Source organism: Cydia splendana, chromosome 8 (genome assembly GCF_910591565.1).
Source record: "Cydia splendana chromosome 8, ilCydSple1.2, whole genome shotgun sequence".
In the NCBI taxonomy this organism is placed as follows: Eukaryota; Metazoa; Arthropoda; class Insecta; order Lepidoptera; family Tortricidae; genus Cydia; species Cydia splendana.
The window spans coordinates 5,069,314-5,088,165 of record NC_085967.1 but is presented as its reverse complement, the minus strand read 5'-3'; the positions used below and the strand labels follow the sequence as shown (position 1 = coordinate 5,088,165).

The 18,852-nt window shown below is 37.8% G+C and overlaps 1 protein-coding gene and 2 non-coding genes across 5 annotated transcripts in view; 1 reads left to right on the top strand and 2 right to left on the bottom strand.

The window, feature by feature from the left end:
• Nucleotides 1-1,165: 1,165 nt before the first annotated feature.
• Nucleotides 1,166-18,852, top strand: part of LOC134792701 (E3 ubiquitin-protein ligase TRIM37-like) — a 28,180-nt gene continuing 10,493 nt past the window's right edge. For 2 of the 3 annotated variants that reach the window (XM_063763995.1, XM_063763997.1), the window contains exons 1-8: nt 1,166-1,425; nt 1,494-1,753; nt 2,232-2,442; nt 5,585-5,793; nt 6,331-6,438; nt 15,797-16,006; nt 16,516-16,695; nt 17,804-17,918. In XM_063763995.1, coding sequence (XP_063620065.1) covers nt 1,372-1,425; nt 1,494-1,753; nt 2,232-2,442; nt 5,585-5,793; nt 6,331-6,438; nt 15,797-16,006; nt 16,516-16,695; nt 17,804-17,918 — 1,347 coding nt within the window. In that variant the 5' untranslated portion in view covers nt 1,166-1,371. The remainder of the gene's footprint in view (nt 1,426-1,493; nt 1,754-2,231; nt 2,443-5,584; nt 5,794-6,330; nt 6,439-15,796; nt 16,007-16,515; nt 16,696-17,803; nt 17,919-18,852) is intronic. The other variant, XM_063763996.1, reaches the window with a different exon arrangement.
• Trnak-cuu (transfer RNA lysine (anticodon CUU)) lies at nt 13,401-13,473 on the bottom strand. The gene has a single exon. It is a non-coding gene; the product is annotated as a tRNA-Lys (tRNA).
• On the bottom strand, nt 13,774-13,846 carry Trnak-cuu (transfer RNA lysine (anticodon CUU)). Its single transcript has one exon. It is a non-coding gene; the product is annotated as a tRNA-Lys (tRNA).

The window sequence follows — 18,852 nt, the reverse complement described above, 5'->3', positions numbered from 1 at the left end:
GATAGTTTATCGATATGACTTTATCGACATGGCTACAGCAAGGTGGGCCTCATTGTTAATCGTACACTAAACAAAAGTGGCAACAGTGACAGCTCGTTGAGACACCTCTATATTATAAGTCTATAGACCATAGACTTATAATATATAGAGACGGTGTCTATAGACCATAGACTTATAATATATAGAGACGGTGTCTCAGCGAGCTGTCACTGTTGCCACTTTTGTTTAGTGTACGATTAACAATGAGGCCCACCTTGCTGTAGCCATGTCGATAAATTAATTATAAGATTAATTATTAATTATCTATTAATTTTAAGATTGTGTTGTTTCAAATAAATTATTTTCATTTCATTTCATTTCATTTCATAAAGTCATATCGATAAACTATCGACATTTCTTGCAATTTTAATTTTACTTCAAAGGCTTAACGATACCTAAAATGAACAAAAACGCTTTTATTATTTATTGTGGTTATCAGATCACAATTTTATAGTCACGCCCCAGCAGGGAACCAAGGGAAAGTTCAGATATTTAATTAAAATACATAAATACCTCCTAAAATAGGTGTTCCGCAATAATTGAATTATATTATTATAATATAATATATTAATTATCCATTAGCATTTCAATTATGTTTATGTTTAACGAAGATATTGAAGCTTCAATTAATCGCTATTTCGTTCCGCTGTGTAGCGTTTATCGATATATAACATGATTAAAATCGACTTTTCACATCCCTAAAAGAGCACACATATACGCTTTTACGCACACAGATACAGCCTGTGGCCTATTTTATAAAGCTACAAGTTACAATTTACAAGCGGAAGTCTCGTTCTAACACATAGGGTTAGAACGAGACTTCCGCTTGTAAATTGTAACTTGTAGCTTTATAAAATAGGCCACTGGGCGCATCAAGAAAGGCAACACTTGATTTGAAGTTCATCTTGTCAACAGTATGGTTGTCCTATTTTGACAGACGGCATTTTTAAAAGAGCGAGGAGAGAGAAATGATACTAGTTGCTGCGCCGTGAAAGAGAACAGAAAACGTTGGGCCCTTGGGTGCGACGCACCAAGGTCGCGGTGCGGTGCGATAGTGTGTTATCGCCTTAATAATAACCACATACTTCGGGAAATTATACAGTTGAGTAGGGCAACATTTCCTTTTTGTTTTTATTTTGATTCGATTGCGATTCGAACACGGAAGTAGTTGGTTTGTTTCTCGGTTCCTTTCGTACTGCATCGTATGAACTCGTTGACGAGCGTATTGTGAAATGTCTAATTGTTTTTTTCGAACAAGAGTATGATAATGAATGTCTAAATTATGGTGATAAACCGTTTGGATCCGGAATAAAGAAAGTAAATCCCTAAATAATGGCCTCGAGGGGAGACAAAGGGAATGGAAATGGCGAGGAGCAGATTGTGGAGGTAATTCTTGGCCTAGATTTTGTTGAACAGTTAGGGGATGTGTTTTACGAGTTTGGGTATGTTTGTAGACGTTGGCGGAGGTGTTCCGCTGCTTCATATGTATGGAAAAGCTGGTGGATGCGCACCTGTGTCCGCACTGCTCGAAGCTGTGCTGCTATGCCTGCGTTCGGCGGTGGCTGACGGAGCAGCGCTCGCAGTGCCCTCACTGCCGCGCCTCCTTGCACCTACATGAGCTGGTCAACTGCCGCTGGGTGGAAGAGGTCACGCAGCAGATAGAGACCATGCAACAGACCAACTCTGCCACCCAGAGGGAGAGCTTTAGAGACAGGTCTGTAAACAACTGTTGTTGCTATGGAAAGTATGGAATAAATTGCAATCTGTTGCTAGACTAGTTAGCGTGAAATTAATTGCGTTATTTCTATCCTTGACCTTTGTTTACAATGCAGAAAGATGGAATCTTATTGTTCAGTAATGGAATAATGCAAGTAGTTGTTGATTGATTATCTTTAGTAATTGTTACCAATATAAAACCAAACAATAAAGTATATAATCATATTTTAAATTTTAAATATAGTGAGACTCGAAGCAATATAATGATTAGAAGTTTTAAAAAACAAGCAGTTAGTATTCATTTAATTCACAGTAACAGATATTATAAAATTGACCACACTATGCCTGTTGTATTAATTTTAATCTCTAAATAACTAGCAGAATAAAAAATTGTGTGATAGAAGAGTGAACTAATAACGTAATATATCAATAACTTAATTAGAACAGGTTTTAAAACATATCATGTATTATTTTAGATGCCCAACACATCAAGAGAAATTGACAGTATACTGTTGGACTTGCCGCCGGTGCATCTGCCACCAGTGCGCGCTGTGGGGCGGCACCCACTCGGGCCACACATTCAAGCCCTTGGAGGAGGTTTACGAGCAACATGTGACTCAGATCCGAGATGAGGTGTCTCAGCTTAGACGGAGGCTCATGGAGCTGATTAGTTTGGTGCAGGATGTGGTAAGTGATTTAGTCATTAAAAAATCATTTGTTAAACATAAAGTATTTTATATTATTATAAATCATATGGCAGTTAAACATTGATTAAAAATAAATCAACTAAGGTCCAGGGGCGCCATTTTGACTGCGGGGTAATTTCAACTAATCGAAATATCTTTCATGTTTTACATTATTAAGGGTTTGTGCACAAATCATGTTAGGTTCGATAGGCGGTCACGAAAAAATCACGACAGATCACTTTGGGGGAGGGGGTATAAGGAGATCTCACTTGTATTTTTGGGCACCCCTGCACCTTAAGAAAAAACTAACTTGATTTGCAAGGTTTAGCTAAATTGTATACATTTGTCTTATAGTATAGTTGACAACAAAGTTTTTTTTTGAGAAATTGTTGCTAACTATATTTTCTGAACTATATATTCCTTTGCAAGTATAAAGAATTGAAAGTTTACAAAAGTGTCACAAATATATTTTTTGCAAATCCTTTGTGTTGGGCAGAAGTTGCTCTCTCTGACCCTGTGACCCTCTTAGTGAATGCATTGTGTTGTGCATGCACAAACACATACTTATATTTGGCAAGGATGTCACTTTGGCAGTGGGAAAGTTTACATTTGTACAAAATGTATTACAATTTCTATTTCCCAATGACATACAAATACGGATGTAGTGCATAATTGTTTTCCATCGTATTCTCGGAAACGTTCGTATTTGTCATGCTACTTCAGTCAAACTCAGTACTTTTTTTACCGATACTGTCTGAAATAGCAACACACGTTCGTACCTTTCCGTGAAAATACGATGGAAAATAATTATTCACTACATCTGTAACGTAATCAATGAATCTCAATATTACTTTTAACTGCACCAACTTCCGTGGTTCTAAATTTGCTAGTTCAAAAGCGACTGGCATACATTTAGAAATGAATATTGATTTTCTTTTCTGATCCAATACATAGTTGGTTGGAAATGTCAAGAGTCAATATAGGTTTTGTAATAACATTCAACATCAACTTTTTAAATACATACAGTAGCGAAAAAAAATCTATCATATTGTGATTTTTCTGTAAAATATATCAAAATAGATGAAACCAGGGACTGAATTTGTTGATAACTAATAAAAAAAAACCGGGCAAGTGCGAGTCGGACTCGCGCACGAAGGGTTCCGTACCATAATGCAAAAAAAAACGAAAAAAAAGCAAAAAAAAAAAACGGTCACCCATCCAAGTACTGACCACTCCCGACGTTGCTTAACTTTGGTCAAAAATCACGTTTGTTGTATGGGAGCCCCACTTAAATCTTTATTTTATTCTGTTTTTAGTATTTGTTGTTATAGCGGCAACAGAAATACATCATCTGTGAAAATTTCAACTGTCTAGCTATCACGGTTCGTGAGATACAGCCTGGTGACAGACGGACGGACGGACGGACAGACGGACGGACGGATGGACAGCGAAGTCTTAGTAATAGGGTCCCGTTTTACCCTTTGGGTACGGAACCCTAAAAAGGTTGTATTGATTTATTCTAGGCCCAATATCTGCTAACAGGCCGGTACATATTTCAAAAATCTATTTGTATTCGTATTTCTGGAACATGACGTCCGTCACTTGTAGTATATAAGTCGATAAAAAACAGAATATCGTGTTAATTCGTAACAATATTTGTAAGAATTATCAGTTCCGTCATGGGGAGACCTCGTGGAAATAAACACTTATCAGTAGCTATAAAAGAAGCAATTGTAATGGGGTACAAAAATGGCTTAACGCAATCGACGCTGGTTAAGCAATTTCAACTTCATCAGTCGACTATATCGAAGGTTTTAAAACGCGAAAAGCTTCACGGATGTGTAAAAAAGCCCAACAAACCTGGTTGCCCACGCTGCACATCACATTTGGTTGACCGCAACATTTTGAGATTAGCCAGAGACACGGCGAGCGACATTATGCGAGAAATATCGGCTGGAGATTCAGTTTCTGTGACCGTACGTACTATAAGAAATCGTCAGATTGATGGTGGACTTCGTGCTCGTCGCCCTGCTAAGAAACCACTTATTTCCAAGAAGAATCGGACAGCTAGAAAAAAATATGCGAAAGAACATCTTTCTTGGACTGCCGAAATGTGGGAAAAGGTAATTTGGAGCGACTAATCTAAGTTTTTACTGTTTGGAACAGATGGAATTACGTACGTACGACGCCTCGACAACGCTCGCTATGACCCCAAGTACCAGCTCCCTACAGTCAAGCACGGCGGCGGCTCCCTTATGGTATGGGGATGTTTCAGTGCAAGTGGCGTTGGTCCGTTACATCGAATAAACGGGATTATGACAAAGGAAGTATATGAAGAAATATTACAAGATGTTTTTCTTCCCTGGGCACGCCAAAATTTCGGCAGGGCGTTTATATTTCAACAAGATAATGACCCGAAACATTCATCGAATCTTGTTAAGCAGTGGTTCAAAAAACGTAGAGTGAGGAATTTGGAATGGCCCAGTCAAAGTCCGGACTTGAATCCGATAGAAAATCTATGGAAGGAGCTAGGACGTCGTGTGAGTGCAAGAAAAGCAAGAAATATCAATGAAAAAAGGAAGAATGGGAACGCAATGAACGCATTCCAAATTCTTTCCTCGCAAAGCTGATTGCATCACTGCCCCGAAGATGCCAAGCTTTTCTTGATGCAAAGGGTTTCAGTACTAATCATATATTTTGATTTTCAGTTAAGAATCTGTTATTTTTGTTGTTGTTTTTTTTTAATAAACCACTTTTACCTATACTTTGCGTTTTAGTTATTTTAGGTACTTTTAAATAAATTTGTGCAAAACGAGTGTCTTTTATGATATCATATGAATGTAATATATGATTATACACTCCATTTAAAGAGCTTTCATATGATAATAGTTAAGGTAGGTTTAGTCGATCACATATAGAAATATTTAATAAAAACACAAATATGATAGATTTTTTTCCGCTACTGTATCAAGGAATGTTTTGAGAACTTTAAGACAAGTTGTAAGAAACAATTCTGGGACATGCAACAAAGGAAAAATGAATTAAAAATAGCAAATAATGAAATTTTATATGGCTAAAATAAAGTAAATAAACATAACTACTTTCTTGTTACTAGTGTAAAGATCTGTTTTCTGTCCCGTTAGGAGCGCAATGTAGAATCAGTACGGGCTGCAAAAGACGAGCGCGTGCGGGAAATCCGTAACGCTGTGGAACTGATGATCTCCCGTTTGGACTCCGCGCTCAAGGCCAAGCTCCTCACGCTGATGGGCCAGAAGAACAGCCTCACACAAGAGACTGAGCAGCTTGAGCATTTGCTGCAGGAGATTGAGCATCAGCTACATGCTAGCACTAGGTATAGTCACCTACTGATCAGCTACATTCTAGCACTAGGTATGGTAACTTACTGTAATTATGAGTTGTTAGGAAGGTTTTATAAATAATGCACACACTGTAGCGGGTCTACAAGGAGGGTTGTGAAGATGTTAAAAAAAACTTATCTAACTAGATTTCGTAAAGATAAATGACTTAATCGCATATAGGACTTAATAGGCTTAAAAATTATCCCCATTTCAAAGACAGCTTTGTCTTCATGGTCTCGAAGACAATGCCAAATGTGGTGTTGTGTAAAAATTTTGGGAATACCACATTGTATTTCCATCAGTTAGATTGCCTCGTAAACTACATGTTCCATATGTGTCAATCTCTCATTCATTATTTATCTTAATGAAGTGGTAAAATAAGGATATGAACCACATTCATATAATTAACATAAACATTCTTGTCACCTAATTAGGACTGACATTTAATTAGCATTAAAATAAGGCTAATCATTTACGTAATCATTAGATTCCAATGTGATTAATAGCTTATATGTATTATATTTCTATAGGTCTGAGTTAATAGCCAAGAGTAGCGACCTATCGAAGATGATTCACCAAGTGCGAAAGAAACCTATGGCCAGCTTTGTCACCGCCCCAGTACCCGCGGATTTCCATAGGTAAGTTATGATGGCAATGACTTGCGTGGTGATTTTGCGTGCTTTTGCTGTGCTCAAAGTTCAAAATGCAATCACGAACACGCCTAAAAACCATTCGGAATAACCCTAATGCACCTTGAAACATGCATCTGTAATCACAACTCCATCTAGAGTGCCATTCGTAATGGTCATTATCACAATAAAAATCTTGATGCGCGATTCAGTAGTTTCACTAGACAGGGCAGCGCCATCTAGCGTAGGATTCATAAACTAAACCAATATTGCATGCATTATTTATTTATTTATTTATTATTTATTTATTTATTTGGGAAACATACAGCACATAATAATACAATTAGGTAAAAGATATAGTTAAAACATAAGCCAAAACAGTTTCCACTTATAGCTAATACAAAATTCCTTTGCTCCGAAAAAAAGTACAATTATTAAGTATTTTGAATTTAGAAATTGGTTAAACAGTAACATTCAGCAAGTAAGATATTCCACAAGAACAATTAAAATATATATATATATATATATATATAACAAGCATCATTTAGAATTTGGAAAATAAGAAGCACATTTAGAATTTGAAATTACAAACAATAGTTACAATTACAATAACAATTAGAACAATACTAGACAAGATTACAAATTTATTACGAGCTACGAGTTTTATTTAGTTTGATGACAGAAACAAATCTATTACACTTATGCTGGAACAAATCAATGTGTGAATATTTCTTATTGTATATATTGCAAGCTCTTGCTAAAAATTTGTTGCTTACATATTTTTTGCGGGTGAATGGAACGGATAGTAAAGCGGTGGACCGTGTACGATACGTAGGACATCTAAATATTATCTTGCTGAGAAGATCTTCAGAATCAATTAAATTATTTAATAATTTGTACAAGAAAATTACGTCTCGCTTTTCTCTTCTCACTTGTAAGGATTCAAAATTCTCAGGCTTAAAAGATTTGAATTTATATTTCATACGATTAAGAATTTTTTTTTGAATACTTTCTAATGAATTAATGTGCACTAAAAAGTGGGGACTCCAAACTGTAGATGCGTATTTCAAATATGACCTTACATATGCATTATATAAAAGAAGTAACGTTGTGGGGTTTTTAAAATCTTTACTTTGCCTGAAAATGAAACCAAGCATTTTATAAGCTTTAGATGTTATCTTATCTATGTGTGAGACCAATTGAATTTCACTGTCTATAAATACTCCTAAATCTCTAACCTCAGTAACTCTAGTAAGTGGTTGGTTTCCAATTGTATAATTAAATGTTATAGGGTGAATCTTCCGCGTAAATGTAATAATTGAACATTTATTTAAGTTTAAATACAGCTTATTACATAAACAATAGTTGTTCAATCTATTAAGGTCATCCTGCAAATTAACGCAATCAGCCTCGGACTTCACAACGGTAAATATTTTAGTATCGTCAGCATACAACAATACTTTAGAATTTAAAAAACAGTTAATGACATCATTAATATATATGTTAAATAGTAGTGGTCCTAAATGCGAGCCCTGCGGGACCCCTGACGTAATAGGCACGAAACTAGAGGTATATCCTTTAATAGTAACTGCTTGAGTTCTATCCCGCAAGTACGATGTGAGCCAACGCAACAAGTCTCCATGAATACCGAACATTTCCAGTTTATTTAATAAGACCGAGTGTGAAATTTTATCAAATGCCTTTGAGTAATCGGTATAGATAGCATCAACTTGATAATTCTTGTCCATTGCGCTCAGAACATAATCAAGTAGCTCGCACAAGTTAGATTCCGTTGACCGTTTATTAATGAAGCCATGCTGCTGCGTTATTAACATCGGTCTTATTGTTGGGTAGAGCGTGTCATAAATTATTTTTTCAAATAGTTTTGGTAGTACTGATAATTTTGAAATGCCACGATAGTTTCTAATATTATGTTTATCACCGCTTTTAAAAATAGGTACAATGATAGATTTTTTCCAAATTTTTGGTAAGGACCCAGACCTAAGTGACATGTTGTAGAGTAAACATACCGGTAATGCAAGAGACTTACTGCAACGTTTTAAAAACACAGGATGAATGCCATCTGGTCCACTACCTTTGGATTCATTTAGATTCTTTAAGTATTTTTCCACCAGAGGTACGTCAATTTGAACGTTATTAATAACACAGTTTTGTGGGCTATTGACACTAGGCATGGAAGAATGAATAGGTTCAAATACTGAATGAAAAAAGTCATTGAATAAATTGGCTGTGCTGACTCCATCGTTTGCCGTAATATTGTCTAAATAGAGCGAATCGGGAATACCATTGTTATCCTTCCTGGATTTTATAAATGACCAAAACGACTTAGAGTTAATTTTTATATTATTTTCAGCCCTAGAAATAAATAAATTGTAGCAAGAAATTTCTTCGTTTTTTATTTTAGAGCGTAAATTAGAAAAAGCGTTATAGTCAGCTAACCGTCCATATATTTTCCATTTTTTGTGTATCTTGTTTTTTTTCTTAATTAACATGATAAGATTACGGGAATACCAGGAAGGAAAATTACTTGGTTTTGTGAAGGTTTTGGAGGGAACTAATTCTTGAATTATATCATTTACAGTGGTGTAAAAATCATTGACCGCACTTTCAATATTATTAGTATCTAGTTGCGTCTCCCAACTGATTTCCGTTAATTTTGAATTAATTTTAATATAATCGGCTACAAAAAATCGACGTATTACACGCGAGGCCGGTTTTAAATGACGCTCAGTCGAACCAATATCAATCGTTATACAAAGGACTGGGTGATGAGCGTCTATGGGTACAAGAGGGTCCGCGCTAGCTACCTCACACAAGTGATTAGAAAGGATTAGATCCAGATACCTACCGTTCTTGTTAGAGATGTGATTATATTGTTCAAAGTTTGTAAATTGCAAAAATGCTGATAGTTGCACTGTCAGGTTGTTAAAATTAGGATTACCTAACCTAAGGCTATGAGAGCCCTGATCAAGTTGGCTCCAAACCGCATCTCCGATGTTGAAATCACCTAGAACCAAAAATACATCATCGGGATCATGGACCTAGAATACTACGGACGTAGTTTTGCTAAGACAAAAACTGTGATTCCATCATCCACCAATTTCCTAGTATTTACGCGTGACACACACACATTGACAGTTATCTCAATGCCCTCATCCACCAATTTGCCGTCAGACGGATCGCAACGTCAGTGAAGTAAATTTGTCCAAGAAAAATGTAAAATATGCCGGCATGCGTAGTTAAATCCTGCAAGAATTGTACCGATCGAAAGAAAAAAATTGACGGAATTACTTTTCATAGCTAATTTTATCAATTATCACGGTATAGTACATAAAATCTCCATATTTCATTGTTTATAAATGCGAAACAGGAGTGTGACCAGTAAGTTGAATAGAGTAATTTCCCGAAAGTAGGGTAATTGATGCCCTTCTTATTAAATCATTATGTATATAAGAGATGAAAGAGATCATTTAGGATATTTAGGTAAATAGCTAAATTATTGATTTTGCATTTCAAACTAGGTCGGTATGGTAATTTCCCAATAATAAGGAGATTAAAGACGTTTACATGAATAATGTTTGATAGTTAACGTTAATTTGTTATGTAAGGTGAACATACTCATGGTGCTCGACGCGGTCCCAGTCCAGTACATGTCATCTTGAAACTGAAGTCATTGTCAGTAGAGGTGACAGCAAGGTGTCATCTATTGGGCATTAACATGTCGAGCACTAGTACATTTACCTTATATTTATTTTTTGTTTAAAACCAGATATGTTACAAGTTAAATATCATTAGGTATTGAAAATAATATTTGCTCAAAGTAATTGTGCAACAATGAGCATTTGGGCATTTTCACTCAATTGAACACCTTAAACGGCCAGTTAGCAATCGTTTACAAGACTGACGGTCAATGTCAAATCCCATGCATTTTGTCAGGAATGTAACGGTTAGACGTTACTGAAACACGACTTAAGTCGCGCTTAACTTGTACAAGTTAAATGAAAATGACCATTTTCAAGACCTATAAAATCAGTTAGGTGCACACATTTTTATTGAGTAAAACTGTCCTATTTTAATATTTGAAAACAAGGACGATATTGAAATTAATTGTTTCATCGTTAGGGTAGAATTTGTGCTACATGGTATCACTCATCTACACGCACACTTTCAAACCGTCCGCCATTGCAGTGTCACAGTTTGTCTTAAGTGACATTCCCTCTGTCAAATATATAACTCTATGATCGGGATAATCCGCATGTAAGTCAGACAAATACTCAAAAAATAGTGATTCGGAATCTATCTGTTCCTTACTTGGGGGGAAGTAACAAGTAAACAACCTTAATTTTTTACATACAGGCCCTTGAGTTATATGAATATCAAGACATGTAACATCGGCGTCCGGGAGCGCCACGACAGGGCGTGCGCCGCGTGCGTCAGCCCGCAACTCGCGGCGCACCGCTATCAACGTGCCGCCACCCCGCGTCACCCCTAGTCTCTCACAGTCTCGATCAGTCCTGTACACGTTGTACCTCGAATCAAACAATTCTGAGTCATAAATGCCAGGAACAAGCCACGTCTCAGTAATACATATAAAATCATAATTGTATTTTAATAGATTTCGTAAAAATACAGTAGTTTTAGTCCTGAGTCCACGAGCATTTTGATAGTATAAGTTAAAAGACATTTAAAAACGATTGACAAGATAATATATAGTACGTATGTAAAGTTCGCTTATTCAAAATTTGGTCCATTAATAAAATATGTATGTTCATGTTTCCTGTTAAGATTTTAAAATACAGTCGCAAGATAAATGTAAACAAAAGTACTCGTAAACAACGCACCAATATGTTAAATACCAAATAAAAGTAAGTAATAGTTTTGTTTCTGCAATACAAATGTAGTTCAATCAATATGGATATAAATACTAATCTGAAAACATATCCTATAAACAAAAACAAGAACATGGGTAGGGTCACGCTTATGTTATTTTGTTTAAAGCTTCCTCAGTCGTAATGTACAGAATCGGTGAATTATCCGTCTTCCGCACCATCACCGTACAATTCCGGACCCAACAATACTTGTACTGTTTTTGAGTCTTTCTGAGTTGAGCCTGTTTAAGCAAGAACTTATTGAATCCGGACAGGTGGTCATTGACGTATATGCGAGAGTCGTTGTTGGTAAATCCCAGATCTTTAGCTTTTAAATTCTTTAGCTTCCGTAAAGAAGAGATAAAATCATCTTTTTTGTAGCGTGCTTGCAGTTTGACAATGATCGGCTTGGGTTTCCTACTATCGATATCGTTTTTCACAGCAACGCGGGTCACAAAGTCGATGTCTGTCGCGACATTAAGAGGGTAACCACTTAACCCTGCCAGCGAGTTCAAAATTGAGTAGAGATTTTCGCCTCTGGCTTCTGGTACTCCGTTAATCTGGATGTTGGACCTCCTTACCCACTGTTCATTACTACGCATTTCTGCCACTATATTTTTTACGCTGGTTTTTAACTCATCTACTTCAGTTTTACAGTTCTCTAGTCCGTTGACTCTAGACTCAATACTCTCAATTCGACTTGACATTTCCTGCAGTCTTGAGTCAAGGCTGTTTTTCATATCCGCCACATCAGATTTAACCTGGTTCATGTCTGCTTGGATTGCTTGGATGGCCGAAAATTGTGTTTCCAGTGCGGATACTTTAAGCAGAATACTATTTAATAACTCGGCGTGTTGATCAGACTGAGAGGGAGTATTATGTAATGACTGGAACTGGAACGTGTTAGGAGGAGTGGTCAGCGACTGCCTTTGCAACTCACTCGTGCCGTGTGCGTTGTTAGTTATCTTTGAATCGTCTAATGTGCCGTCCAAAGACATGACGGAGTCATCTAGTGTGACCTCGGCCCCGGATACGGAGCCCCGGCCCGACAACAGCACGGTGTTTACACCCATAACCGGTGTGCCATCATTTCTTCGTCGTCGGTTAGTCACTGAAGTGCAGAATGAGCAAAGCCATGATTTAGCAACTTTGGCAATATATTCCTCTGCTTGCAATGGTGATACGTCTAAGCATTTCAAGCAGTAGTATTTGCCGCAGCCCGTGCATTGTAATGATGCGTTCGCCTCGACATTGGTATTGCAACCACTGCAAATCATTTTAAATTGAGCTATATGACTTATGCAATAAAGTTCAAAAGCAAGAACAGCGTTGACGTCGCTAGAGGTATCCGCTAGATTCGACCGAGTGCGCTCAACGATCCGTGGCTCAGCGGTAACACGCGCGGCTGAGATGCAGCGACCCCGGGTTCAAATCTCACAAAAATACAAAAAGTATTATTGTTCACCAAACTACACCAACTTGCTCAATTAACATCGTCACTGACACTTCACAGCTAAGTTCACACACTAAACTAATCCCACTCAATAGAGCGGGACGTCCGACACAGACCAATATGGCCGACGGCTTATACGGAACTAATCCCACGAAAGACAAGGAGGGTCCGAGAAAACAGAATAAATTGAAAGTATTTATAAATCAACGTCCACAAAACTCAATTCAACAGCCAGTCACACGTCCGCTCAGAGCAAAGGCGCGACGCAGAAAAATTAGGGGTCATTATCACAAGAAAAGTCTTGATAGCGCGATTTAGGAGTTTCACTACACAGAACAACGCCATCTAGTGTGGGATTCGTAAACTAAACCAATATTGCATGAATATGGGGTCATTATCACAAGAAAAATCTTGATAGCGCGATTCAGGATTTTTACTACATAGAGCAGCGCCAATAGCGCCATCTAGCGTGTGATTCGTACACTTAATAAAAATTCCATTTTTCTGAGGTCTTTAATCAATATCTCTACAAAAATTTACTAAACAAATATTTTACTGTGTTTAGTCTAGGGCCATTCATGTCATCATTTATTTTTATTTGGTAACCAATGGAAAAAGTAAAAAAGATGCGCCCAACGTGGGGCTCGAACCCACGACCCTGAGATTAAGAGTCTCATGCTCTACCGACTGAGCTAGCCGGGCTGTTAGGTGTGGTGACGAAATTTGCATTTAGGGACGTTTTTCTGGAATATCTTGTTTCCTAACTTTATTAATGCAAAATATAAATAAAGTTTTATTTAAGTAAAAAACATGTATACTTACTGTGATTTTGTTCCAAAGCGTCAATGAAAATGTAAAAGGTACCTTATTTTTAGACAAAAAAACTTATTCGTATTAATGATTTGTGTTTAGCAATTTTGTAAAGCGTGTTCTATAAAATTTAAACAGTACTTGAAATTGAAATTGTAACCCTCCGTTTTACAGTAGGGTATAAAAAAGACGCGCCCAACGTGGGGCTCGAACCCACGACCCTGAGATTAAGAGTCTCATGCTCTACCGACTGAGCTAGCCGGGCTATTGGGTGTACTGACGAAATTAGGCTTTGCTAACGTTACATCATCCAAGATTTTTCGAATAGGTATATTTAAAACACCGGCGAAATGCGAGTCGGACTCGCGCAAGAAGGGTTCCGTACCATTGCGCAAAAAAACGGCTAAAAATCACGTTCGTTGTATGGGAGCCCCACTCAAATATTCATTTTATTCTGTTTTTAGTATTTGTTGTTATAGCGGCAACAGAAATACATCATCTGTGAAAATTTCAACTGTCTATCTCTAGTCTATCTAGACTATCACGGTCCATGAGATACAGCCTGGTGACAGACAGACAGACGGACAGACAGAAGACGGACAGACAGACAGACACCCCTTTTTACCCGTTTTTACCCTTTGGGTACGGAACCCTAAAAAGGATACCAATGCTTCCAGGGACCTTTTTAACCGCCTTACAAAAAGGAGGTTCTCGGTTTGACCCGTATGTTTTATTTATTAGTTAATGGCGCAGCGACCCAAAATGAGTCTTGGCCTCCGACACGAGTACACGCCAATTGTCTCGATCCTGTGCCATCTCCCACCAGTTATCGGCATGGAGATCGCACAAGTCCGCTTTAACCGGATCGCCCCAGCGATACCTGGGACGTCCGATCGGCCTCCGCCCTACCGAGCGTCCCAGGTATGCCCTTTTAGCGCCGTGATCCTCCTCCATTCTCAAAATGTGGCCTAGCCAGCGAAGACGGTGAGCCTTTGTCTCGCCTATAATATTGGGTGCCGCCACCAGATCTCCAATTTCGGTGTTTTTGCGAAGTCTAAAACTGCCATCTTCTCTCCTCGTATTACTTATTAGATAGAGCTTAAAATAATGGATACTACTTATATTTCTTTTGAAATTCAGTTTAGTGGTTGTAATAACGTGGTTAACCTCTTCAAGTTGCCATTGCCTGACTGTAGGTAGTGTTTGGACATAGATATTAGATACAAATAATTGTAGTTTATGCTAACATCCTATACGATATCAAAAGTAAAATAATATCGCTTATATCTGTACTTATAAATAAATCAATGTACGGTTAAATTATCTCTTGAGACCTTGACACTTGACACGCGACATGCGTGCGTATGAACCGAATTTAATGCTCGCAAATAAAATTCCCGTTGTCACGCGAATTTTGTACATGACAAGCAAATCAATAAATGTATCTAACTGATGTCAAGGAGAGGTATGCAATGATTTGAGTAGGTATTTTATTCTGTCAATTAACCTTTTATGCTAGCATGTAATGTTTAGTAGTTCCAAAACTTCCAAAAACCAAAGTAGCCAAATCACCAAATGGTTATTAGAAGCACGGTCACAAAATGCTTGCTCGAAAGAAATCGAATCGAAATTGTAGTGTGACTATTCACTTCAGGCATCATATCATATTCTGACATTTGAATCATTTTCATCAAGCAAATAGTTCTTTGTTTTACAAGGGGGCAGTTGTTGTTTAACCGCTCGTGCTAATATTGATACCCGAGCAAGCGAAAGATTCCAAAATTGGACCAGGAGCGTAGCGAGTAGTTTGAAAAATGGAATCTTGAGCGTTGCGAGGGTTCAAAGCACGAGGGTTAAATAAAATTTGCCCCCGAGTGAAACACAAAAATTTTCACCATACCAACCCGAAGCAAATATTAAATGTAAAATATCAAACAAAATCAAACCAAATCAAATCCAAATGAATGTTATTAAATATTTATCATCCAAAATCATCATTTAAAAGTCAATTTGCCTCACTTTGCCTCACATGTGAATCCGTTTTTGAAGTGCAAAGTAAGCCTTTCCAAGCTGGTGTGGTGAAAAGGTAATTTACGTTATGGTCATAGAGATGCAATCCGAAATCGTTTTTATCGATAGCCGACCTACGTTTTCTCTACAAACGTTTCTTATCAATTCACAATAAGTATTAGTACAGTTTCTCCGTGTTAAACAGCGAGATCGTCCCGAGCTACGACAGCAGCACCTTCCCGCTGACCAACTTCACTCAACTCCAGCATGCGGCCGCTCCCGTCTATTCTGCCCCTCTCCACGTCAACGGGCTATGCTGGCGTCTGAAGGTGTACCCGGATGGCAATGGCGTTGTACGAGGGAACTACCTATCTGTGTTCCTAGAGCTCAGCGCTGGATTACCGGAGACCTCCAAGTGAGTTCTAGTCTAGCAGACTTTTGTAGACTGTGTCAATTCGTGGTGGTGTGGTACTCAACGCTTCACGTCAATGCTGGAATAGCCCATTGACGTGAAGCGTAGAGTACCTGATGAGCTGGTGTTTAAAGGTGTACCCCGTATGGCGTAGTGCAAGGAAACAATATGCTTGTTATTTGTTCTTGGAGCTCAGTGCTGGCCTATCAGAAACCTCAAAGTGAGTTGGTCTTGAATGTTCTTTCTACGACAATCTTACAACTGGGAAACACCTAAGTACCTACCTGTGTTCTTGGAGCTGAGAGATGGCCTGCCAGTGACCACCGTGCGGTATCAAGTTATATTATTAATACCTACGACTCGATTACGTTCCATTATTAGTACCCACAACTCTATTAACTGCGCAGGTGCGTTCAGGTCTGGCGTATCTGGATCTGGACGCACGTCAGCACTCCATTCCATGTTAATAAAAAAAATATGGAGCCATGAATAAACTTTTATTTCGTTTGCAGATACGAGTACCGAGTAGAGATGCTCCACCAAGTCTCCCGCGACCCGTCTAAGAACATCGTCCGAGAGTTCGCGTCCGACTTCGAAGTCGGCGAGTGTTGGGGCTACAACCGGTTCTTCCGACTGGACCTACTGGCTAGCGAGGGGTACCTCAACCCGGACACCGATACCCTTATACTGAGGTTTGTATTACGAATTGGAAAACGACACAATATTAGGTTGAGGCCAATGCAAATATTAGGCAAATGCCAAGCTGTAAAAAATCGGCATGAAAATTAGAAAGATTTCGGATTGAGAAATGTTTATTATTTTCATTATGTATGTAATCATCTACTAGGAAATTCCAGCCATATTTTGTAATTGTATTTGTTTGTTACCCAAATAAACATTTTCATTTTCATTTTCATTAAGCATTTTCTTTGGCGAGCTTTCCAAATTTGACACTTCTTCTAGCTTTTTTTTATACTTTTTGCCACTGGCACATCTCTACACAAGACATGTATCTACATATACCACGTGTCCCAAAATTCAACGATAAGCTGGCACCAGAAGATGGACCTGCCTGAAAAATCTCAATTTATTATGGAATTAAAAAAAAAAAATTAAAATCGACACCCCTAGTGGCATTTTAAACGACCATGTCTACAATTTTTCAATTATTTTTTTCAATTTTTTTTTTTTTATCCGATTATAGTCATGAGCAGGTCCATCTTCTGGTGCCAGCTTATCGTTGAATTTTGGGACACGTTGTATGTATGTCTGCTGTTATACACATGAGGAAACCGAATAATTTTAACCACGCATTTCTGAGGTCAAAAGAAGGAAAAAATGTAATATGAGTTTAGGTCAATTTCGCCAAAAAAAACTTTATTTTGTTTTGTTTTTTTTTTCAATTTTTTGAATGTATTTGTACATAAAAAATAAATGTTATTGGTGAACTTGTTACTTAAAATTGTTTTTTACATTTTTTTTTCGCAATACCTTCTTTTTGCAAAGTGGTACTTGTCACTTTTTGACATCTATCAATAAGGATATTTAGACTACGTCCCATAGCAGCAACATTACCATCAAAAAAGCCTTTTACATTATGTAACAACAAAAACTTGTTTATTTTTAAATTAATATTATCTCTGAAACTAGGCGTTTTAAAAAAAAAGTTTATAGGACATTTTTGTCTCTAAATATGATCAGGAATACGCTTTTAAAATTATTCGGTTTACTCATGTTACACCGTATATATCCTTGTTTCGTACAATAAAGTGTTTATTACTTACTTATAATATTGGACAGGTTCCAAGTGCGTCCGCCGACGTTCTACCAGCGCTGCCGCGACCAGCAGTGGTACATCAACCAGCTTATTAACATGCGCAGCCAGCACATCCTACAGATTAACGATCTCAAAGAGGTAATTTGTCGTGTCATTATACACCCTACCATATTCATAAACGCGCTACAAATCTCAATTAGGAGCATTCCACGGGCTGTACCTTATTGTATTGTATTGTAGTTCGGGCGATTTTCCGCAACTCGACGACTTGCGCCTATTTTGCGTGATATGGGGTGGGGTGTGGGGTAGTCCTGCCAGCCCAGCTCCTCGAGGAATCCTACCAAACCTTTGATGTTGAGTAGGACCTCGGGGAGGTCTCTCGGGGATCCGAGATGTTTTGCCCTGTATGGGGCCACTCCACTGCATTCCAACACAACGTGAGAGGCTGTTTCTTCCTTCATGCATCCACGGCATAGGGGACTGTCTGTGACACCTGTTATAAAAAGATGAAAGGGTTGTCCCGTACAAACGCATTTTATTTCCAGTGTTGAGACTTTTTTCCGGCATTTAAAGCACTCGATTATTTTTCTGTGCATATTTTGACCATTTGTCATAGAAAAGGAAACTCTTATACTTGCAAATCTTCAGAAAATTAGCGTTTGTACGGAACAAACGGTAGACAAATTCATTAAATGCTCCATTAGCTAATAATGTCTTTATCTGTCATTTTGACTTATGTATTTGTAAGAAAGGGATAAAATATAATTTTACTAAATCAGGCCCGTAAAGTTTTAAGAATAAGGGGGCTAGACTATTTTCTAGGCATCCATTGTCTAAGATACGTGAGCGTCAAGATAGCAGGTGGACCTCAGCGAAGTACAACGAAATATTCATTGATTTCATTGTACCTTTAATACATGCCAGTGTACCTCTCTCAGGTCTCCCTAAAACGACATATTAAAATAATCTAAATGAAATCTTACATAATATACCGAAACCCCGTCACTAAAGATGAAAAACGCCTTATGAAGTGTTACTACTTTTCTAAGTTTACCAATTGTTTTCCCTCCAG